The 20,935-nt window shown below is 43.4% G+C and overlaps 2 protein-coding genes and 1 long non-coding RNA gene across 3 annotated transcripts; all 3 read left to right on the forward strand.

Annotated features, from left to right (window-relative positions):
• Window positions 1-918: 918 nt before the first annotated feature.
• On the forward strand, window positions 919-9,324 carry LOC136450190 (glutenin, high molecular weight subunit DX5-like). The gene is made up of 10 exons (XM_066450540.1): window positions 919-1,182; window positions 2,112-2,366; window positions 2,439-2,654; window positions 2,748-4,935; window positions 5,014-5,370; window positions 5,526-5,657; window positions 5,756-5,838; window positions 5,977-6,140; window positions 6,221-6,329; window positions 6,418-9,324. Exons 2-9 carry the CDS (start codon window positions 2,160-2,162, stop codon window positions 6,294-6,296), a joined length of 3,423 nt encoding a protein of 1,140 aa, XP_066306637.1. The 5' UTR covers window positions 919-1,182; window positions 2,112-2,159; the 3' UTR covers window positions 6,297-6,329; window positions 6,418-9,324.
• Window positions 9,325-12,525: 3,201 nt separating this feature from the next.
• On the forward strand, window positions 12,526-17,571 carry LOC136452539 (S-adenosyl-L-methionine-dependent uroporphyrinogen III methyltransferase, chloroplastic-like). The gene is made up of 6 exons (XM_066453149.1): window positions 12,526-13,249; window positions 13,535-13,612; window positions 14,450-14,519; window positions 14,614-14,683; window positions 16,342-16,549; window positions 16,627-17,571. The coding sequence occupies exons 1-6, from the start codon at window positions 12,662-12,664 to the stop codon at window positions 16,792-16,794; spliced, it is 1,182 nt and encodes a 393-aa protein (XP_066309246.1). The 5' UTR covers window positions 12,526-12,661; the 3' UTR covers window positions 16,795-17,571.
• On the forward strand, window positions 14,690-15,814 carry LOC136452540 (uncharacterized). Its single transcript, XR_010758849.1, has 2 exons — window positions 14,690-15,310; window positions 15,752-15,814. It is a non-coding gene; the product is annotated as an uncharacterized lncRNA (long non-coding RNA).
• Window positions 17,572-20,935: the final 3,364 nt, after the last annotated feature.

A 20,935-nucleotide genomic window follows, 5' to 3' on the forward strand; every position in this document is an offset into this window, starting at 1 on the left:
TGTGAGCTGTTTTCCCAGACCGTTTTTGCGGATTCTGTATTTTAGGGGGAACGGTCCCGTATTTTAGCGGGAATGATCCCGTATTTGGGGTACCCAGGCTCTAGGCAGACCAGCACAAGAAACAGAGCGTTTGTTTTTTTATTTATCTCCCATGTCTCTTTGCGTTTGTTTTTTTTTTATTTATCTGTTTCTTGTGCTGATATGCATGGACGACATTTTGTACTGTGTCTCCTGGAGCACGGTTAGCAAGTTAAATGATAATGACAATTTATACCTTTGTTTTTGGTAGCTTTACTGCTGATTTTTCAAGCATAAGTTTGTATTATATTGATGTCATGATGTGATTATTGAATTTGTTGTGTCAAGCTACATATTTGAAGTGGTTCCATGGGTTGGTGTTCCTGATCCAACCGTTATTGACGTGTATCCGACCGTATCCGATCGTTCCCAACGTACCGAATATCCCATTTCTGATTTCTAGACCGAGTATTTCCGTTCCCGATTCCATTACAACAATAATATAGTCTTTCAATCCCAAACAAATTGAGGTAGGTTAATTCCCGGTTCCATTACCATATTAAAAATATGAAAAAAAATAGTTAGAGGGTTTATCGGATCGTTCCCAACATACCGAATATCCCATTTCTGATTTCTAGACCGAGTATTTCCGTTCCCGATTCCATTACAACAACAATATAGCCTTTCAGTTTCAAATAGATTAATTCCCGATTCCATTACCATATTAAAAATATGAAAAAATAGTTAGAGGGTTTTCCGGACCGTCCTACCGTTTTCATTGCTAACTGCAGCGGGCCGGCCATTCTGTGGCCCGTCCAGACCGACAAACACGTCCAAACGCCAAAAACTGCACCTCACACATCGTCGCCCTAGTAGTTGACAAAGAAAAAAGAACAGAAACGCCTTGGTCCCTCCCTCCCGTCCAGACTCCTTGCCTACTCGGCCTCGGCCCCATCCCCGAGCGTCTCCTCTCCTCTCGCTCGGCGCTCGCCTCTACCATGGCTACTAGGGTTTAGTAGCGCCGCCGCCTCCATCGCCGCCATCCTCAACTTCCTACCGGATCCGGACGAGGCGCCGGTGTCATCCTCAACGCCGCCAACCTCCGCTCCCCCGTCGTCCTCACGCCCACCAGTACCAGTAGCCCTCGGCCTCTACCTCGTCAAGGTTAGGATCGTTCCACCTCTACCTCGTCAAGGTTAGGATCGCTCCACCTCTACCTCTGTGTATTGACTGTGGTTTGGGTGCAAGGCTCACACCCGTTGCTTGATCTGTGGATTTGTTTGCTGCATCGGTGTTAGGGTTTGATTTTTGTGGATTTGATCTGTGATTGATTACTGACAGCAGTAGATCGAGTTGCTGGTGCGGGAGAATGGGATAGATGGGGCAGCAGGGGTGCCATTCCTATTTGTAATTAGGTATATACTTGGATTGGATGAGAGGTTTCTATATAGCATGCAAAATCTTGTTATTTCCATGATCACGTCACAAGTTTTTTTTTTTGGAAAAAAAACAATGTGTGCAAATCCATTATTGAATATCTGAATGATACAGAGGAGATACTTATCCTATCTATGCGACATGTGAATTCTATTTTGTCTAAAATTCTATCTTTTAGATGTGTGACCTTTAGAATTCGAAAAAACCATATGTGCAAATCATTTATTGAATATCTGAATGATACAGAGGAGATACTTATCCTATCTATGCGTCATGTGAATTCTATTTAGTCTAAAATCCCATCTTTTAGATGTGTGACCTTTAGAATTCGATTTAGTCTGAATGATACTGAGGAGGTACTTATCCTATCTATCCATTATTGAAGCTTTTTAGAACGGGATAGATGATGCCCTGCTTACATGATAACACATGTTAGGCACCTCTTTCTGTGTGTTTATGCTGTGACTGTAGAGTGACTGCCACGTGTTGGTAACTTGCTGTCTTATCAAGAAGTTTTTGAGGACGTATTTCTGTTTTTTGTCGTTTCCCGAATAGTTGGCAACTTGGCATGCACTTTTTTCTGTTGGATTTCTGTTTTTTCCTTTTCAGCACATAGCACATATGCAGCATGTAAGTTTATGCATTTATTTGTGCAGGCTTGATATTTGACTGGGGCACTGGGCAGAGTTTAACAAGTTTCAGCAATGGGGTTTGATAATGAATGTATCTTGAGTATTCAATCCCTTCCTGGTGAATATTTCTGCCCTGTTTGCCGGACACTCGTATATCCCAATGAGGCCCTACAAAGTCAATGCACACATCTCTACTGCAAATCCTGCTTGGCGTATGTAGTGGCAACCACACAAGCCTGTCCTTATGATGGATACCTTGTAACAGAAGCTGATTCGAAGGTATGCATATTTAATGAGTTTTTGTATGTGAAGTAATGGCGCTCCTCTTACTATCACATTTGCAATCTACAGCCTCTTATGGAATCAAATAAAACCCTTGCTGAGACTATTGGCAAAGTCGCGGTCTATTGCCTGTATAATAAGAGTGGCTGCCAATGGCATGGAGAGCTATCTGCCTGTATCACACATGGTACTACTTGCGCATATGGGAACTCTCCTGTTGTTTGCAATCGTTGTGGGACACAAATTGTGCATCGTCAAGTGCAAGAACATGCTCAACTCTGCCATGTATGTCCATCATGTCTTCAGTAACTTCTTATGGATGTCTAGAACTATGCTGTAAGTGACGGTTTCTTTTTACTTTTTTTTGGTTATTTGCAGGGCTTACAATCTCAAACCCAACAAGCTGATGGTAGTCAGGTACAGCTAGCGGCGTCAACAACTCAGCCAGTCACCCAAGATCCATCACTTGCCTCAGCTGTATCTGCTGCAGCTGCAGCTACAACCCTACCAAAGCCATCTTCAACTACAGCCACAGCTGTAACAGATTCTGCAACAGCAACAGGAGGGGCAGCTGGTGCAACCACAGCAGCAGTGCCTTCTTCAGCTGCATCTACTTTTGCTTCCCAAACTCCAACAGCTGAGCAGTGGTACCAGCAGCAGCAGCAGCTCCAATACTCACAATACTACCAGCAGCAGCACCCTGGATCCAACCCTTACATGCAGCAATATCAACAGTATGACCAATACCAGCAGGTGTATCAGCAATACATGCAACCTCCAATGCAAGTACCATCCCAAAATGTGGTGCCAGGATCTGCACAACCTGCTTCTTATGTTCAGCCTCAAGTGCAGTCCTCTCAGCTGATGATGCAAGCCCAAAGTCAGCCCCAGGTCCATCCATTGACAAGTCAACCACAGCTTCAGCAGCATCCGGTTCAACCCCAACCCCAAAGTCACCCTCATCTTTCCCATGTTCAAGCACCTGCAGGTCAGTCGCAGCTTCATCAACCAATTCAGTCAGCCCAAGTTCCACAGCTCCAACCAAGTCAAGTTCCTCTCCAACCATCTGGTCTCCAAGTACAACCTGCAGCACATCCATCTGCTCCTACTCAATTTGGTAACCAGCAATTTGCTACTCAAGCAACGGCTCGTCAGGTGCACCCACATGTACAAGCTCAACCTCTGCAGCAGCAACATATTGTTGCACAGCAACAACATCCACATCTGCAACTGCAAGCTTTACCTCCACAGCAAAATATTCAACCTCAGATGCAGCTAAACTCTCAAGTTCAGCTCCAGCCTCCACATGTCCAGCAGCAAGCTTACCCACAACCTCAGGCCTATCCTCAACAAACACATTTGCACCCCCAGAATGTTTCATATACACAGCAGCAAACACCACAAGGTGCTCTTTTGCAACCTGTACATGTGTCCCACCAACAAGCACATGTTTCTCATCATCCTGCACCGATGCGTCCTCCATTGCCAGGCCAACAGCCAGCTTTGCAGCCTCAAGGAATCCAACATACAACACAACATGAAAACCATATTGGGTTTCATGCTCAGTGGCCACCAATGCATTCCAACATCCCTTCCCAGGCACCACCACAGGGATTGCCCGCGCACTCATCTGTTTCCTCACAATCAGTTCAACCATACCAGCAAGGAATGTCCTCATCACAACAGGTGCATTCCCAACCTGGTCAGCCTTATACACAACAGCATGTTACTGGCAATACTGGACAACACGTTCAAACTTCAGCTGGCAGATCTATGACTCATCTTGCACCAACGCTGCAATTTCAGCATCAACAGCCAGCAGCAGCGCTTAGAACTGAGTCGCCTGCTGCTGGGCACCCTATTGGGCAGGGTTCTTTAGATCTTGAAAAAAATACTTCAAAATCAGGGAAGTCAGAAAATGCAACTAATGCTGTCAGTGAAAATAAGAATAGCGGTGCTGAGTCAGCTGTCATGAGACCTACAAAGTTGCAATCGGGTGATGAAAACATGAACAGCGAACAGAATGGTTTTGTTAGTGTTAGAAATGCAGTGCAAACTGGCACTGTATCACATGGTTTAGATGGTTCAGTTAGGAGGGATGGGAATACTCACCAGACAGGTAATTCACATGGTCCAGTTGTGCAGGGAGTCAAAGACCATAAGGCTTCAGATGCATCTACTAATCATGAGAAAGGACAGTCATTTCAGCAGGCATCACTGCAAAATGCAGGGGCACTGGGCTCTTTTGTGCCCCCAGGTGTGGTATCACGACATCCATCTGGACCAGATAAAATGCTTCCTCAGCATATGATGAATCCTGGCCATAAGCATGGTTTCTCTGAAAATATCCGTCCTCCGTTGCAACAACCATATGGTTTGTTTCATTCTGGAACGATACCAAGGCCATTTGGAGAGAACCAGGTTCAGATGCCAATGTCACAGCCTGGGGGTATCAGACCCAGTGATGGTATGATTCGACCTCGTGTGGTTGGCGCATTACCTGGACATCATGGTGCAGTGTTGCCTCCATTTGATCTTGAACGTTTGGGCCAGCCACATCCTCTTGGTAATACTCTTGATTATAGGCAAATACTTCCTTTTTTTTGTTGTTGCAAGTATGCTGACCTAACTTCCATTTATTCAGGAATGCTGAACAGCAATGACTTTGGTGGTGAGGGGTTCAACACTTCAGGGGGTGCAGCATATCCTGGAAGACATGACAATATCAAAGACGACCGGAAACATTTTCCAGTACCAGCCCTTCTGGATGGTCAGGGCTTGCAAAGGGACCCTAGACATTTTGAGAGAGCTTTAGGTAGACCTGATGGTTTCCTTGATTCAGTACCTGGAAGACCTCCATTTCCAAACCATAGAAGTGCAGGTTTGCATGAGGATTTTCCAAGAAAGCAAAGTGCAACTGCCAGTCACACCGACTTCCTGTCACACGGAGCAGAATTTGATCATCATAGGGCTATTGGAATGCCTAATTTCAGAAACCCAGGTACAGATTTTGAAGCGATATGCATAAATTAATAACTGATAATATTAGAATACTTCAATGGCAGCAGTTCTTTTGGTTATATAAATGAAAGCTTATGACTCTTTGAACTTTGAATTTGCCAATGATGTTCCTCCATTGAATTTGAATGTTTTCAGGCCCATTTGCTCAAGGGACAAGTGGCGGTCCTGGTGGTCCCCCTAAAACCCAGCTCGGCTCTGGTAACCTTCCTGGGAATTTACAACATTCTTTTGAGGGTCCAGACTTCCCTCAAGCTCCTTTCAACCTTGGTGATTCTTTTCCTTCCACTAGCCTACATGCTGGGTGTGGAGAACCCCATGGTAATAACTATTGCATTTAACTGAACCTTCTAGCCATCACTTTGCAGGTGACATGCATCCAGGTGACCCTCAGCTTGTCGCTGACTATTCTCAGCATGGATTTCCTAAAACTGCAGCACACTTTGGTTTGGTGGGTTATCAGTGCCTTTTTACATGAATTTATTCTTTTTTGTTACTGATTATGTATCAGCACTTCCTATATATGTTATTGTTGTTGCTGATTATGTATTGTTTAGCTACTAAACTGTTTGAGTGTTCTTACATCTAGGGTGGATTCTTGAGAAATGGGAATTCTGATTGGTGCCGAATATGCATGTTTAACTGTGGGAGCGCAGAGAATCTGGATATGCATGTACAAACAAGGGAACATCAGCAATGTGCAATGGACATTGTCCTGAAAATGAAGCAAGATGTTGCAAAGAGGCCAAAACTGTGAGATATAAACTTATTTGATTTTGAATTTCCAAAGTGAAGCATTTCCCTGTTTATAAACTCAGATACTCTGTACTCAGGAATTATGGAGGCCCCAAGTCATTCAACAACAAAAAGGTTTCTGGGAAGGGCCATTTTCGTGGGAATAGGCGTTAGTGTTACCTGATTCAGCTTGATGTGGTTTTGAAGGTGAGTTCTGGCTGTTCGATTGTGATCCACAAGTAAAGACATTTTGCCCCTATATGGTTCAATTGGTCACTTCCTAATATTTTCCCAGGTTGCTACTGGTGCTTATGGACGTTTCAAAGGCAATCGAGAATGGAGATCTCTTCAGGCATCCTGTTCATGCGGTTCAGCGTATTTGAAGTGGAACTTGTAATGGTCCCAAACTTTTGTTGCCATGTTGATCTGCAGAGTTCACATGGCTATGTTTACTTCAAGTATTTTTACTGAAGTTGTTCTGGGATTGCTTAACATGCTAGTACCCTTCTTCTGTATGCGATAATTTATGAATCCTGTTTCTTTCAACTAGGCTCATGCTTTGTCTAATGGCGACCTAATAATAGACCACACTGAAACTTTTACAATGAGACTTGTAGTTGTCATTGGACATCCATAACATGGTAAATTTTAGTTGGAATCTGTTGGTAAGGGGCTAATGGAAACATGTTAAAGGTACTTTCAGTGCCTGAAAGTTATGCTAGTTTTGCGTAGTTTAAATACAAAAAATCTAAGGGCGTGGTGTATAAAAAATAGTTTTTTTACATCACAAAGCCCAATTTGCTTAATCATATATTTTAAAATTATTGAATGCTGATTCTGTGATATGTTCTCATTCAAAACAAGGACGGACAAAAGTGCTGCATTCCTGATTAAACACATGGGCTAGAGTTGTTGACATGTCATTGCATGGCAACAACAAAGCCATCCAAATCAACAAAAATAATCTCATTAAAGCGGTTGCCTATTTTGTGGCTGTGAGGGATCCATTAGTGTTAAAGGGAGGCTTGGAAGCCTGGAAGGAAACACAAAATATGAAGAGGTTGAGTTGGGACATGAATAGGTTGTGCTCAAATATAGAACCAAAGTATAGGTTGTGCTCAAATATAGAAGAAAAAGAAAGATATCTTGGTTTTCATATGAATACTGGTACATGCATCATGTATGCAGAGCTTGTTGATACCGATACTGGAGTTGTATTATTCACTTCCAGTTAGTTATTCAAGATAGTGATGGTTTTGTTATCATAGGTTTGATGTTCAGAATAGGACATCGTTGAACCCTACAGGCACTAAATGTTGTGGGTAAAATACTTAAGTTTCTAATTCATTACTGCTGGACAGATGGCTTGTTCAGTTATGTTTGATGTGATTGTTCGCATGTGATATATTTTGCTGATGGTGGCCTTTCTCTAGATGTCTGTTTTAAATCATCTGTCTTTGCTGTTTGTTTGCTAAGCAGAAACTGGAAAGTGTAGGATAATTTCCAGCAGAGGGCTCCTGTCATACTTGCATGTTTCCCTAACGATGGTAAGGATGACATGCTTTGATAATGCTGGTAAGGAAAGATAGGTATTGTGCTTTTATTACAATGCACTTCAAACTTTTTGACAGAAGTTTTTCATATATGGATTATGGCTAAAGTGCTGAAGCCAATCTGTGGCCTGTCAATTACTTGGACACTAAAGGTTCCAGTTTGTATAATTGTGGGGACATCATATGCTTTTGTTTGTAGGAAACAACATAAGACATATTTATGTGTAAACTAATGGATTGTGTACATATATGTTCATTCGGGGTAAGGAGTGACATTACACAGCTTGGTTGAACTCAATTTATGTGATCGCCAATTGGTTCAAGCGTGTCCCAATGTCATGTTTGATCACTTTCCAGCGCTTAGTTAGTTTGCCTGATAGCGTTGCCCACAGGAGCCCCCCCCCCCCCCCCCCCCCAAAAAAAACAAGCTGTTTGGGCATAACATATATTTCTCCCAAACACAGGTTGCTTGGGGTTAGACTTGTTATATACATTCTTCACCTGCTCATGGATTTTGACCAAACTACTCATAGGGTTAACGTTCAAATGTGTAACCTCTTCGACATACTACTGTGATTTTTTATAGAACTAGGTAGAAAGGTTATTTAGCAAGATGATAGTATCGTTCAGAACTTGGTGCTTTCTGCTCTACTACCCTTTGTAGCTGTTATTAGTTTGGATATGACCAATCTATTAAAAAGGCCCCACAGATTTATTCCCTTTTGCTGCATGCACAATTTGGTACTAATATTCCCTTCTGCTGCATGCACAATTTGGTTGGCTAGTTGCAAATGAATTGGTTACATATTTATTCCCTCTTCAAAATTACATGGCATATTTTACGTTGCTCGAAGGCAAGAAATCATTCGAGATGATTGCAGTTCCCTTATTTATTTTCTCTGATTGGAATGGGCTACGATGATGACTTAGCAATTGGAATGCCAAAATCAGTAGTTTTGTAATTTCGGGGTCAGCCGTGATTTGTTATACAGAATGGTGGGTGAAAATGAAAGCATGTCTGGCAAATTCCACTCAGGTTTTGACCCAAAGACTGGTCTGGTATTAATTGCCTGAAGCTTAGACTAAGCTAAATACAAGCATTTTTGTAGTACATATTCCTAACAATCCGGCCAAAATGTCTGTTTTCTTGAATCTTGGGTTCCCTCCTATTTAGCTTTGAATGAATTGTTGAATCACTGGTGCTAGTGCCATTTGTCACTAGTGTCAATAGTAAGTATGTTACAACGTGATATTATTTTACCATTATAATCAATCGGTTTGCTGTCACAATAGTAACTTGCAGTGCATTATATTCAATTTGTTTGCTGTTCGTGCTTGGCATAATGTGGACGATCTTTGTTTCTTTTGTCTCTGTTTTCTTGTGTGTTTTTTTGGGATTCATGTAGATGGTGGATGTGCCTGTGTGCCGACTGCTGTTTGAACGAACTGACCTCGCCTTGGCTCATTTTCTGCCAGCATCGGATGTTTTTGACTGACTCCAGGGCACCTCATATCTACTGAGCTGAGGTTTAAATTGTAAAATTCCTGTCCCGTAGTTCGTTCCTTACCAACTAATGCACCCAGGTGTAAAAGAATTTTTTTGTAATGTATTCACATATATTTCTATACAAGTTTGCAGTGTTAATATACCAATGTTCGTTTCAATAGAGTGCACCTAGTAATTAATGTACCTCACCTTGTAAATAGATTCTTGTATTCTTAAAACTTTTTTTAAATAGAAGTTTCAGTGTAAGAAACCGATGTAACATTCAGTGGTGTATGACTACTAATTAACCTACTCGCCGGTATATGTAAATTCTTGTAATATATTCTTAAGGGTGTGGATGAAGTTTCTTGTATTCTTGAAACATTTCTATATGAAAAATTCTACTTTGCAGCGTTTAGCTATATTTTTGAGTAATTTTGATGCAATGTGGTGCCCCTGTTTTTTATTCCCGAAACCGAAGCGACTGTTGTTGCATTGGACTTTGCCTTGGCTTAGCATGTGGACATTTAACTACTCCCTTTGTCCCTGAAACCTGAAAGAATGTCATTCTCACCTATTGAGGAGTCTCAGTGTCAAATTTGATCAAGTACTAATATTTATATGTAAGTAATAACGTTAGATGTATAATGAAACATTTTCACAATAAAACTATATGGACATACTATTTTTTTTGCGACTATTGGAGAGACTAATGTTGATATTAATTTTTGTAAATCTAGTTAGACTTATTTTAAACTTAGGGTGCTATTTTTTTTTTTTTTTGGGGGGGGGGGGGGGGGTGTTGGGTGGGGGACGGAGGAAGTATGAGCGCATTTTTCTTGCACCGGTTCATAGATGATAAGAAAACTTTATGACAGGTATTCTTTTAAATACCTTATTGATTTTTTTTGGGACTGAGGGATTGATATTTGTTTTGTGAAACATGGAGAATAATTTTTTTTGTACTAAATAAAATACCCTAGTTTAATGAACGAGGGGAAATTTTTTGGTCACTGTTGATTACAGTACCTTCGTACGACAGTACGAGCATGCAGTGATGCAAATGACATATGGAGTAGACAGAGAGCGATTTGAACTTAACGTACACGTACATGAATTCCATACGCAAACTCTACTATTTTGGCTAAAATACTGTTTCGGCTGATTTGTTGGAAGAGAAAAATACTATTTCGACTGAAAAAATAAGCCGAAAAGTACGGATTATAAGACAAGCAAACAGGGCCTATGTGACCAGTCACGCAGAGTGAGGAAGTCGCGTCCCCGCGCCTGCGGTCTATGAGCCCATTACCCTGCTGTCGGTGACGGTGGTGGCGGTCGAGATGGGCGGAGCGGCGGGGGCAACACTCGTTGGACAGTGGGAGACGGCGGTTTGGCGGGGTTGGCAGCGGGAGCGTCACAACGGAGTAGTCGTCGGTTGCCCTGTGATTAGGAGAGAGCGGGATCGAGCGGGCGGTGACGGGAGGTGGGTGGTGCGGCGAGGCGTCGGGGGCCGCTGACCGACGGTAGTGGAAGAGCGGCGGCGGAGGGGTGCATGAGTAAGAGGAGCGCAGGAGTTTGGTGAGGGTGGAGCATCGCGAGCGAGGAAGAAGGTCGCGCGATAACGTCATCTAATTTCGTAGAACATGTACAATGTATTTACACTAAAGTTTTACAATTAAGTGTAACTTAGTTTGACTTCCTCCATGCCAACAGAACACATCTCTATCATTGACGTTTGACATCTCGCATACTCCTGTATACGACACAAAAGAGGGCACTAGGCTCTATATACACCATATGTGGCTATAGCACTTTGAAGACCACCTGAAGAATAAACTCTTATTTGTATGCTAATCTAGAGTGGTAATATAAATAAAAGTTTAAACTTTGTTGTCCAATTACAAAAGCAGCCTTTCACAGTTTGATCATGGTAAAACTTATCAGATTTTTCTAGCACATTGAACAATTGATCTTTCCTTTCAGTAGTCCGATTTTGAGTCTCAAGTTCTTTGGCAAATTAAGTCCAGATAACATTCATACAAGCTATATTTGCTGTTTCAGCATCCAAGTTTTGAGTGATTTTTCTACACTTAGAACTCTAACTAAAGCAAATGTATCATCCTTAAACATCCTCTTGTGACTAGCTGTAGATTTGCTTCTAGTTGCTGGATCCCAATTCTTTGCTTCCAATAAGAAACTGCAGGTCATGGATGACAGACAGTTGGCATTTGTTATGCAGAAGCTACCTTTGGAGAAAAACAAGCTAAACTTCAAAAAGACATACGCTGAGAACTGAGGCTTGGCCTACTGCTTAACAGTCGAAAGTGCTCGGCATTTACTGGATGAGAATGGTGTACAACCATGGAATTTCACCTCCTTTAGGAAATATATCAAATCGCCTAGTTTTGGAACGTTCCTGTCACTGTCAATGCAAAGCAGAAGATTCAGACGACAACAACAAACATGATCACTTTCACAAGGAATGTACTAAAGGAGTTACCTATACCCTGTCATTCGGACCACCCATATGTCCCCATCCCCCTGCGTCCATGGGAGGAAGGCCAAAGGAGTGCTCACCATGAGGAAGTTGTCGACGCACAGGTCTCGTCATTCAAGCTGAGTTTGACCTTGTCCGCCAATCTCTTATGGCCAGGGTCATGCTTGAACCTTGGTATGCAAAATTTCAGAGCAGGGCGGTCAGCATCAAGTCACAAGCTCTTAAAAAGATGCGCAAAGAGTTTCTGTAATCTAATTGCACTAGTGACCTAACATGAACAAGGCAATGCTGACCATCTTTTCCGTATTCGCCGTGTGGCAAAGGTAACCTAGCAAGTTATTTCTGATATCTAGGACAGAGCTGAGTCTGGCTAAATGGTGGGGGAACGATGGTTCGATGGCTCCTGTTGTTTGTCTCCACCTTTCTTCTACCTATGAGCTATCCTCATACTCTCAGTGATAAACAAGGCCAAGCTGTACCAAACACAAGAAAAAACTCACCGACTCACGGTAGCCTTGGCTATGCATCCGATCAGCTATCAGGCTGGATCTGATGATTGGTCGTCTCTCTCTCTAAAAAGAATCGGCTGACATCTGCAATGGCGTCAGTGAGAATTCGCTGCGCCGCCGCCGCGGCGCCACCCGCGTCCGTAGAGCCCCTGCGGGGAGCCGGAGGCACACTACCACTCGTACTTGCCCACCTCCACGGTTCTGCCACCAGTCCACTGTCCACTGTCCACCACCCTGACCCTGTGGTTCATTGAACCTGGCCCTTCAACACTCGCCAAGGCCAGCCAAGGCCGCCAGGGGGCGTCTGGCGTCTCCGCCCCGGCTCCTCCTTCCGCCAGGGCCCAGCAGCAGCCCTTTCGTCCCGCCCTCCCTGCGCTTTCCCTCCACCCCTTCGCGGACAGAAAAAGAAGTGTCACCTGGTGCTGGTCAGCTGCCCCCGTATAAAAAGCGCACCACCAGCGGCGGCCAAGCCATCCGCTGCCCCCCGCATCGCCATGGCTCTCGCCGTCCGCACGCCCCGCTTCCAGCCTCGACCGGCCTCCATTTCTGTGCCCGCACCACCCGCCTCGACCTCCCTCGCCTGCGCCGGCGGCGCCGCCGCCGCCGCGAACGCGAGGCCCCGCGCCTGCGCCGCCGCCGCCGTCCGCGCCTCGCCCTTCACCGAGGCCACCTCCTCCTCGCGCTACCGCCGCGACGCCTGGTCCTACGCCGCCGCCGAGGGCTCCTCCAACTCCGCACCCCCGTCCTCCGATGCTGCCGCTGCCGCGGTGGCGGCGGGCCGCCGGGACGACGAGATCGCGCTGCAGCTGCCGGAGCTGCGGAGGCTCCTGGACACGCTGAGGGCGTCCAGGGGGAGGGGCGCCGAGGGGGCAGACGGCGGCGGCGGGCCCGGGAGGGTGGCGCTGGTGGGAACAGGGCCCGGGGACCCCGAGCTGCTCACGCTCAAGGCAGTCCGGGCCATCGAGGCGGCGGACCTGGTGCTCTACGACAGGCTGGTGTCTAACGACGTGTTGGACTTGGTCGGGGAGGGCGCCAGGCTGCTCTATGTCGGCAAGACGGCGGGATACCACAGCCGCACCCAGGTGGGAACACTGTTCCTTCGTTTCGATTTTGGATCAATTGAGGTTTACACGCGATTGGAAATGCTAGTTGGGCGGGCATTCTGCAATAACGATTTCAAGTACGGAGTACTTTTTTCTGGGGACGTGCCAGACAACTTCCATGAAGAAAAACAGAGCTTGTGCCATATGGCTGTCTCTGTCTGGAAAAAAAAACAGAGAATTGAGGCGACCTCAGCTTAGGACTTTGTACCTTTCCTCCCCCTTGTTGGTAATTTGTATGTTTGATGACTGATTGATGCAATGTAGGAGGAGATTCATGAGCTGCTGCTGAGCTTTGCGGAGGCTGGTGCCAATGTTGTGCGCTTGAAAGGTGGCGATCCTCTGGTAATTTGCTCTTGCTTGCAAATCTACTTAGCACCTTAGGGTTATTGTGGCACTTACATTTGTTACCCAAGCCAAACAACAAAATTGGTTTGGCAACTTTTGCTAGTGGTGGTGTCATCAAACACTGAGGACTAACTTTTTTAAATCATGATCCATTCTTGGTGTGGCTTGAGTCATTTTCACGTGATGGATTCATAGAACTGATTGTCTGATACTGATTAGTACTAGTTATGATCTATATGTCATGTCTGTCACATCTGACTCGTCAAAGCAGCAGGTCATAAAAGAATAAAAGTAAACCCTCAGGCTACTGTTTTCCTTTGGAAAGGAGACAATATTGCTAGGATGGGAAAGATCAATCATTTGTAAGCTGTTGTGTTTGCAGAGTGTAGATGATCGATCATGTCCTTATTTAATCTTTTCAGTTATCATTGCAGAAATACTTCTCAATTCTAAGTGTGATAGCCTTTCATTAACCGAGACAAACAATGCCACTTAATTATGCCCTGTACTTTGTTTTATCTGTATAGTAGCAATAGCAATTGATTCTAAATTTTTTCTATTTTTTCATTCATTTTTCCTCAAAAGGATTCCCATTCTTATTGGCTATTTGGTTATACCATCTCATGTAAATTCCATGTGGATGTATCATTTTAGAGATCCCAGAGCCATGGGGGTGCAGTTGTACTTTTTCTAATAAAAAATAGAGGCAGAGAAAAGTAGCACCAACATTGCAATTTTTATCACTTTGAGCATAGACAGTGTTTCACTCTACATATAACTCTCTGGAATTGCGCTTCTATCTGTGGGCAATAAATTTGCTTGTATTCCTTTCAGGTTTTTGGAAGGGGTGGAGAAGAGATGGATTTCTTACAGCAACAGGGAATCAAAGTTGAAGTTATCCCAGGTATGATAATTCTATTGCACTAGCTTGGATACTTTGCATTGTTGGTTTGTAGCAGTTATGAAATACTTTGGATCTGAATTCCAAAACTCTGCAGGAATTACTTCTGCTTCGGGAATTGCAGCAGAACTAGGCATTCCGCTAACCCATAGAGGTGTTGCTACCAGGTATATGCTTAGCCTTTTGTAATTTTATTCTACCTAACTTTTAACTACTACAAAAAGATTTCCCCTTTATATATGGAAATGTTTCTTCTAAATGACTTTTCAACAAGCTTCACCATTTCGTAGGATCTGCAATACTCCCTCAAATGCAGCAATTAGCATGCCTAAATGTGGATCTTATGAGCATTTTCTATAGGGTTGAGGCTTTAAGTGTACTAGTTACTTGCTGTAACTCTGAAATGGTTCCCGTTTTTCACCATACCTGTCTCGTTGCGTAGTAAGGGGCTGTTTGGATTGAAGGATTTTCACGGGAATTTTGAAGGAACACAATCCATAGGCAAGGAATTGAATAGGAGTGTTTGGATTGAATGAATACAGAGTTCCATTCCACAGGAAAGGGAATAGTCGATGCACAAAACGTAGGAAATAAAACATCCACTGAGATCCAAGGGAAAGAATCTTCGCTGCTTATCTACTCTCCCACCAACCTTTCATCTCAGCCATGGGTCTACTCATCCTGTAACTTCCGATTTGGACAACAAGGCTGTTATTAAGTGGATGCACACAATAGAGAGGGGAGAGCAGCCGATGTTAGACACGGGCTGTGGTAGGATGCTATTGGACAATGAGGTTGTTACGGCCTCGGGATCTCAGGGCATAGGGATGTGAAGGGGAAGGCCGAGGTTTGGTTCCCTGGCGGCAGATCGGCGGCGCCGTGCTCGGCGCCTGGATTGTCGGACCGTGAACAAGAACTCGAACAGGGCAGCGCCAAAGAGCGAGAGAGAATAATCTCAATTCTCTGGCTGCCTTCTCCTTAAGCAAAGTATCTGCCTTATAGGCCACTAGTACATGCAACCAAACTCACACATGCGGCTAACAAACCCCTGAAAAGGTTGACACGATCTAACAAACTCAATTGATCTAACAACTTTAACTAAGCTGCTCCTGAACTTGTGGCATCGAGGCCTCCCCTGGTAACCGCGCCCATTGCGTTGTCGTGCCCCTCGCGCGGTCAGCCTCTAGCCACTGGTGCGCTGCCTCCTCTGATATGTTTGGCCCACCATAACAGAGGATTTGGCTGAACTTTTCTTCGGGAGAGGGAAGAGGAAAGTCTAGCAGCTTTGTGCAAGAAAACTTGTGTCTGCAGATAACTTTATTATGAGTCCCATGCTGTATAGCCGCACTGGAGATAATTGTGAATTATGGGTCTAGATGAATTAAATATGTTTATTTGCTAATAAAAATTTGACATTGCAATGACAAATATTTGAATAATAAAACAAGTATTCTTGTCTTTTAATCACACCTTATGTTTTCAGAATCCTGTGTTATAATTCCTACGTACCAAACACCCATATCTACATTTTCCTGTGTTTTTCCATTCCTATGTTTTCCCATAACACCTATACCCTATTCCTGCGGTTTTTTTCCTTTCCTTCGTTTTGCATTCCTTTGTTCCAAATAGGCCAAGTTCTCGGTATTATTTTCTGCAGTTCTGATGTGCTATGGTAATGGAATAGCAATTTTTTAGTTAAAAACTCTCTTGCATTGTTAAATGAACAGAAAGGCACTAGCTTGTCTCTGACACTGTAGTGTAGAGAGAGAATATTTCTTAAGTGCTTATAGTAGGATAAATTGTTGACATATAATCTTCGCTGCAGTGTAAGATTTTTAACTGGCCACTCCAGAAATGGTGGGACAGATCCACTACATGTAGCTGGAAATGCAGCTGATCCAGACACTACTTTGGTTGTGTACATGGGTTTGTCAACACTTCCATCACTTGCTCCAAAGTTAATGAAGCACGGCCTGCCGCCAGATACCCCTGCTGTTGCAGTAGAGCGCGGGACTACACCTCAACAACGAACGGTAGCGACTCTTTGGCCCTGAAAAACTAAATTGTGTTTAACCTTACTCTGCCATTCTGAATGTTCCTTACACTGTAGGTGTTCGCCTTGTTAAAGGATCTTGTTGATGAAGTCAAGTCAGCTGATCTAGTTTCTCCAACTCTAATAATTATCGGGAAAGTGGTATCCTTGTCGCCCTTCTGGGTTGAGTCATCTGAACATGATGCACTGAAAATTGAGAGCTCGTATGCAAATGAAGCCAGATGATAACATGTTTTCCTGATTTTAGTGATTGGACAATACTTTGAGTAATGAAATATCCCAGATACGAGCAGTTCCAATTGAGATCCATTTAGGACATGCGAGCACAAGTTCGATCTGGTGTACACAAACATTTCAGGAAGCATGGATTCTGAATGATGGATGGTAGCTTAAGCCCATAACAGCCTTGGGGCAGAAGCGCACTTGGACTGATCATGCTTGACACTTTGGCCTAATCTACCTGAGATCCACAAATTTCGATTTAGTTGTTCGGTAATAGTTGTGTGCTTCTGTATTGCTTTGGTGGGAATTGGTTTGATCCCCTTGCTTCTGTTGATGAAGAGGTCATGTCTGGATGCTTAATTGAAAGCCGTCTACATACCGTTCGCTTGTCTTAAAAATGGCTTGTTCGGCTTCTTTTTTCAGCCGGAACAGTGTTTTTCTCTCACAACAATTCAGCCAGAACAGTGTTTTTCAGCCAGTTTCAGCCAAGTTTCAGACCAGCGATTTTTCAGCCAGTTTCAGCCAAGTTTCAGCCATTTTTAAGACAAGCGAACGGGGGCTTTCAATTCAGTGTCGTCTTTGTCAAAGAAGTCTCGGTAGATGTATGTTTTCAATTCTGTAGCACCTGCCAACTCCTTTCTGATTTGAGGCCCATTCGGAGTGCAGGGATTTTGCAGAAATTCGACGATAAGTAGTTATATTTTTGTGGAAAATAAGAAACTTTCTGCTCCCCAAATGTAGATAACTGTAAGGAATTTTTTATCATCTTAAAAATAAATACATTGTTTTTATGTGTTCTGTTCATCTTTCAAAACTCAACGTAAAATACAGACTGAATCAATCTTTAAGAGCATGTATAGGAAAGGGTTGTATTTGGCTGGTGGAGAGAAGAGAAGCGCCTGTAAACTTATAGCCACATTATACATAAAAAAACCAAAAAAAACTTTATGAGAGAAAAAAGTGGTCGTAAGGGCTGACTACTATACGATTGAGTTGATAGGTAGGTTGTAAATGTACATATATCCAGTAAAGAGTTATATTATTAACTTTGTTCTAAGCCAGTCAGGTTCAGCTCATTTAGGCCCCTTTTAGAATGTGGGAATTTTCCCTATTTTTTATGTTTTCCTATGAAAATAAACTGATTTTTGTGTAATTCCTGTCTAATACCCGTAAAATTCCTACGTTCAACAGTGGCCCTCGGTAGTTCTTACTTTTCTTATGAAAACTACCTCTAATAACGTCGATATTACTGTTCTATTTTTTTTGGACACGACGAGGTTGCAGTTTCAACTTTTGTACGACCTTTGTAACGGACAAACGGCCTGAAAGGTCAGCCTGGGCATTCGGTATTACCGAACCGATCGGTTCGGTACTTCGGTTCACAGAGAAATTCGGTTCCTCGGAAAATAGGTACCGATCGGTTTGTTCCAAAATTCGGTATCGAGGAAATTCGGTTTCGGTATTTTCGGTTTGGTTTCGGTATTTACCAAAAAATACCAAACTGACCGCATGGACATGTAATAGTAGGTTCAAAAGCTAATTTTGACATGATTTCATAGAGAATAATAATGCCAAATACATACATATAAAAGTCCACAAGACTACAAGAGTAGAGTACCACAAATACATAATATAATAGACTAAAATAGTGCTATCAATAATATAACAATACTTGAACTCAGCACAGTTCGATAAATTCGGTTCCCCGAGGTAAATTCGGTTCCTGGGAATTAGGAACCGAACAGGGCACCGAAAAATTCGGTTTCGGTATTTCGGTTCGGTTCTCGGTATTTTCGGTTCGGTTCTCGGTATTTTGTGCCCAAGGTGAATGAAAGGAACATAAAGATGATGTTTTTTTTATATAAATCACGCCGTCCTATATGAGGTAGTGTATTAATGAGTCCATTCAAGAAAATCTTAGAAGACAACGGCGAGCCATTAATTCTGGTACACCCAGCGAGAGTTTCATTTACATTTAGCGTGCTACCAAATATGCGTTTATGATAACATGACAACATTTTTTAAGTAGAGAGAATAAATGAGTTTCATGTAGCACATAAAACAGATTGGTAAACTCCATTTAACAATTCAGTGAGCAGTAGTAAAGTTCTACAATTTGGTATTTTAAAACAAGTACAAATTAACTCAAATTTGTGTTCTATACAAACCAAAAATATTTAGCGTGAATTTTGTTGTCGCCGCCCTGTGCCATCGAGCCCTGCCACTGATGGAGTCCTCTTCTCCGCCGCCGCCGCCACTGGGGAAGAAACAGGAGAGAAAATGAGCGCATGAGCGAGCGCCAGCGGGCGATGTGCTGATGTCTCTGACCTGCAGAGTTGTTGGCGCGGGAGAAGTTGGACCACAACCCGCTAGGTAATGGAAAAGTAGCATGAGAATACATGTTTAATTTGGGCTGAATTTTTTACATGATATTTGTTTGTTTTGACTTTATTTTCTTTCTTTTCCCAATACACATACATGTATGTACTGTATGTACAAGGGTTTTCAGCAAAATTTTTGGATATTCACCTGAATATCCTTGAATACAGGTAAGCACTCTTGGGCGTTGGGCCTGTTTGGTTTCTTTATCAGCCTTGATTGCTTTATCTTGCTTAGCCTTGCGAGGTCAGGTGAGCCATTTTAGCTCTTCTCTGCTAGCAAGAAAAAACCTTACCTGCAAAGTCTCGAGGCACTATAGTTGGAGATCTGCTTCCATCCACGCCCTCGCTAGGCAAGACTATACACTACGGAGCAAGAAATCCAAGCACATCTACTGCTACTACTACATCACAAGACCGGTGTAATCTTTCTACCTAGGGACACGGGATCTGGCAAAGATCTTTCGCAACAGTGACAGATACTAGAATACACATGATCTCCAAGCGTGGGTTGCACTCATGCACATGTCTGACGGCAATGTCACTAGATGGTAGTACCTTGTAGCAAGAAATGCATAGGAGGTTCGTCTTTTTAAAATAATGGAAGTAAACTAATAGGCTTCGTACTCACCAACTTACTCATAACTCAGAAATCAGACCAATTCGTTACAAGAGTTCACACATAAAAATCGTCTCTAGCTAAAAAAAACAATCATCAATCCTAATAGAGGCCAACAATACATCCAAGGCGAAAAGGGCAAGAGCCGTCATCTCCAGCATATTGCAAGCGTGGATGGTGAGCTCCTTCTCAAGTTGCTGCAAGAGCACCTCCAGTGTGTTCAAAAAGCGAACCGTGGGCAGGGTAAACCGAACCAACAACGTTGCAGTGTGCGAACCATGATTGTCAGTGAAAAACATTTAGGCCCTAGTTGGGTTCTGGTGATTAATGAAGACACAAAATTACTGTGACTAACGTGTGTTTTGTAGAGACAAATTGAGTTATATTATGGTAATGGTGATTATTGGGGCAATCGATGGTTTCAATGCCCCTATCAATAGAAATTGTTTCGGTTTTTAAAGGATGGACGACAAGGTTAAGGTAGGAATAGTTCTAAGTGTCGTTTGGTGTTGAAGAGACACTTAGAGTAGTTTAGGACTTTGTTTTTCCTTTGGTCATACTATTAAGGGGGTATGAACTAGTGGTTTGTCCTAGGTGAGTATAATGTGTTAGGTGTGATGCACACTTGTCAAACTTAGTACTAGCTAGCTCTGAGTTGGCCCAAAGATCATTTGAAGTCAAACTCATTCACAAAGTTTTTGAATCAGAAGTGAATGAAGTGTTGTTTATGTTTATCGGATGCTGAAGAAGGACCGGACGCTAAGGCGTAGTGTCCAGTCAGTGGTAAGTTGCGCAGCGGGGGTCTGCTTGAAGACCGGACGATGGGTCTGGTTGTTGACCGGACGCGTAGGTGCCCCTACAGCCGCTCTCGGCTTAGTGATCACGCAGACCGGACGCAGTGCAGTGTGTGACCTGACTCGCTCGTGGCCGAGTCCGGTCAAATACAGAAAGGGTCCAAAGGAGGCATTTCCGGACCAGACGCGTCATGTCTGGAGGGACCGGACGCTACAATGAGTCAGGTTAGTTTAACGGTCGTCTGTCGATGCTGGCATCATTGTAGCCGTTGGCTACTGACTGGACGCGTCCGGTCACTTCGTTTTGTGCTAAGTTGGACCCTAACGGTTATGTTTTGAATGGGAGTGTTTAA

The sequence above is a fragment of the Miscanthus floridulus genome, chromosome 5 (genome assembly GCF_019320115.1).
Source record: "Miscanthus floridulus cultivar M001 chromosome 5, ASM1932011v1, whole genome shotgun sequence".
NCBI classification, from domain to species: Eukaryota; Viridiplantae; Streptophyta; class Magnoliopsida; order Poales; family Poaceae; genus Miscanthus; species Miscanthus floridulus.

Coding starts and splice junctions, on each gene's coding strand:
- LOC136450190 (XM_066450540.1), top strand. CDS start 2,160: ATGGGGTTTGATAATGAATGTATCTTGAGTATTCAATCCCTTCCTGGT. Junction 2,367..2,438: donor TAACAGAAGCTGATTCGAAG/GTATGCATATTT, acceptor TGCAATCTACAG/CCTCTTATGGAATCAAATAA. Junction 4,936..5,013: donor GGGCCAGCCACATCCTCTTG/GTAATACTCTTG, acceptor CCATTTATTCAG/GAATGCTGAACAGCAATGAC.
- LOC136452539 (XM_066453149.1), top strand. CDS start 12,662: ATGGCTCTCGCCGTCCGCACGCCCCGCTTCCAGCCTCGACCGGCCTCC. Junction 13,613..14,449: donor TGAAAGGTGGCGATCCTCTG/GTAATTTGCTCT, acceptor TATTCCTTTCAG/GTTTTTGGAAGGGGTGGAGA. Junction 14,684..16,341: donor CATAGAGGTGTTGCTACCAG/GTATATGCTTAG, acceptor TCTTCGCTGCAG/TGTAAGATTTTTAACTGGCC.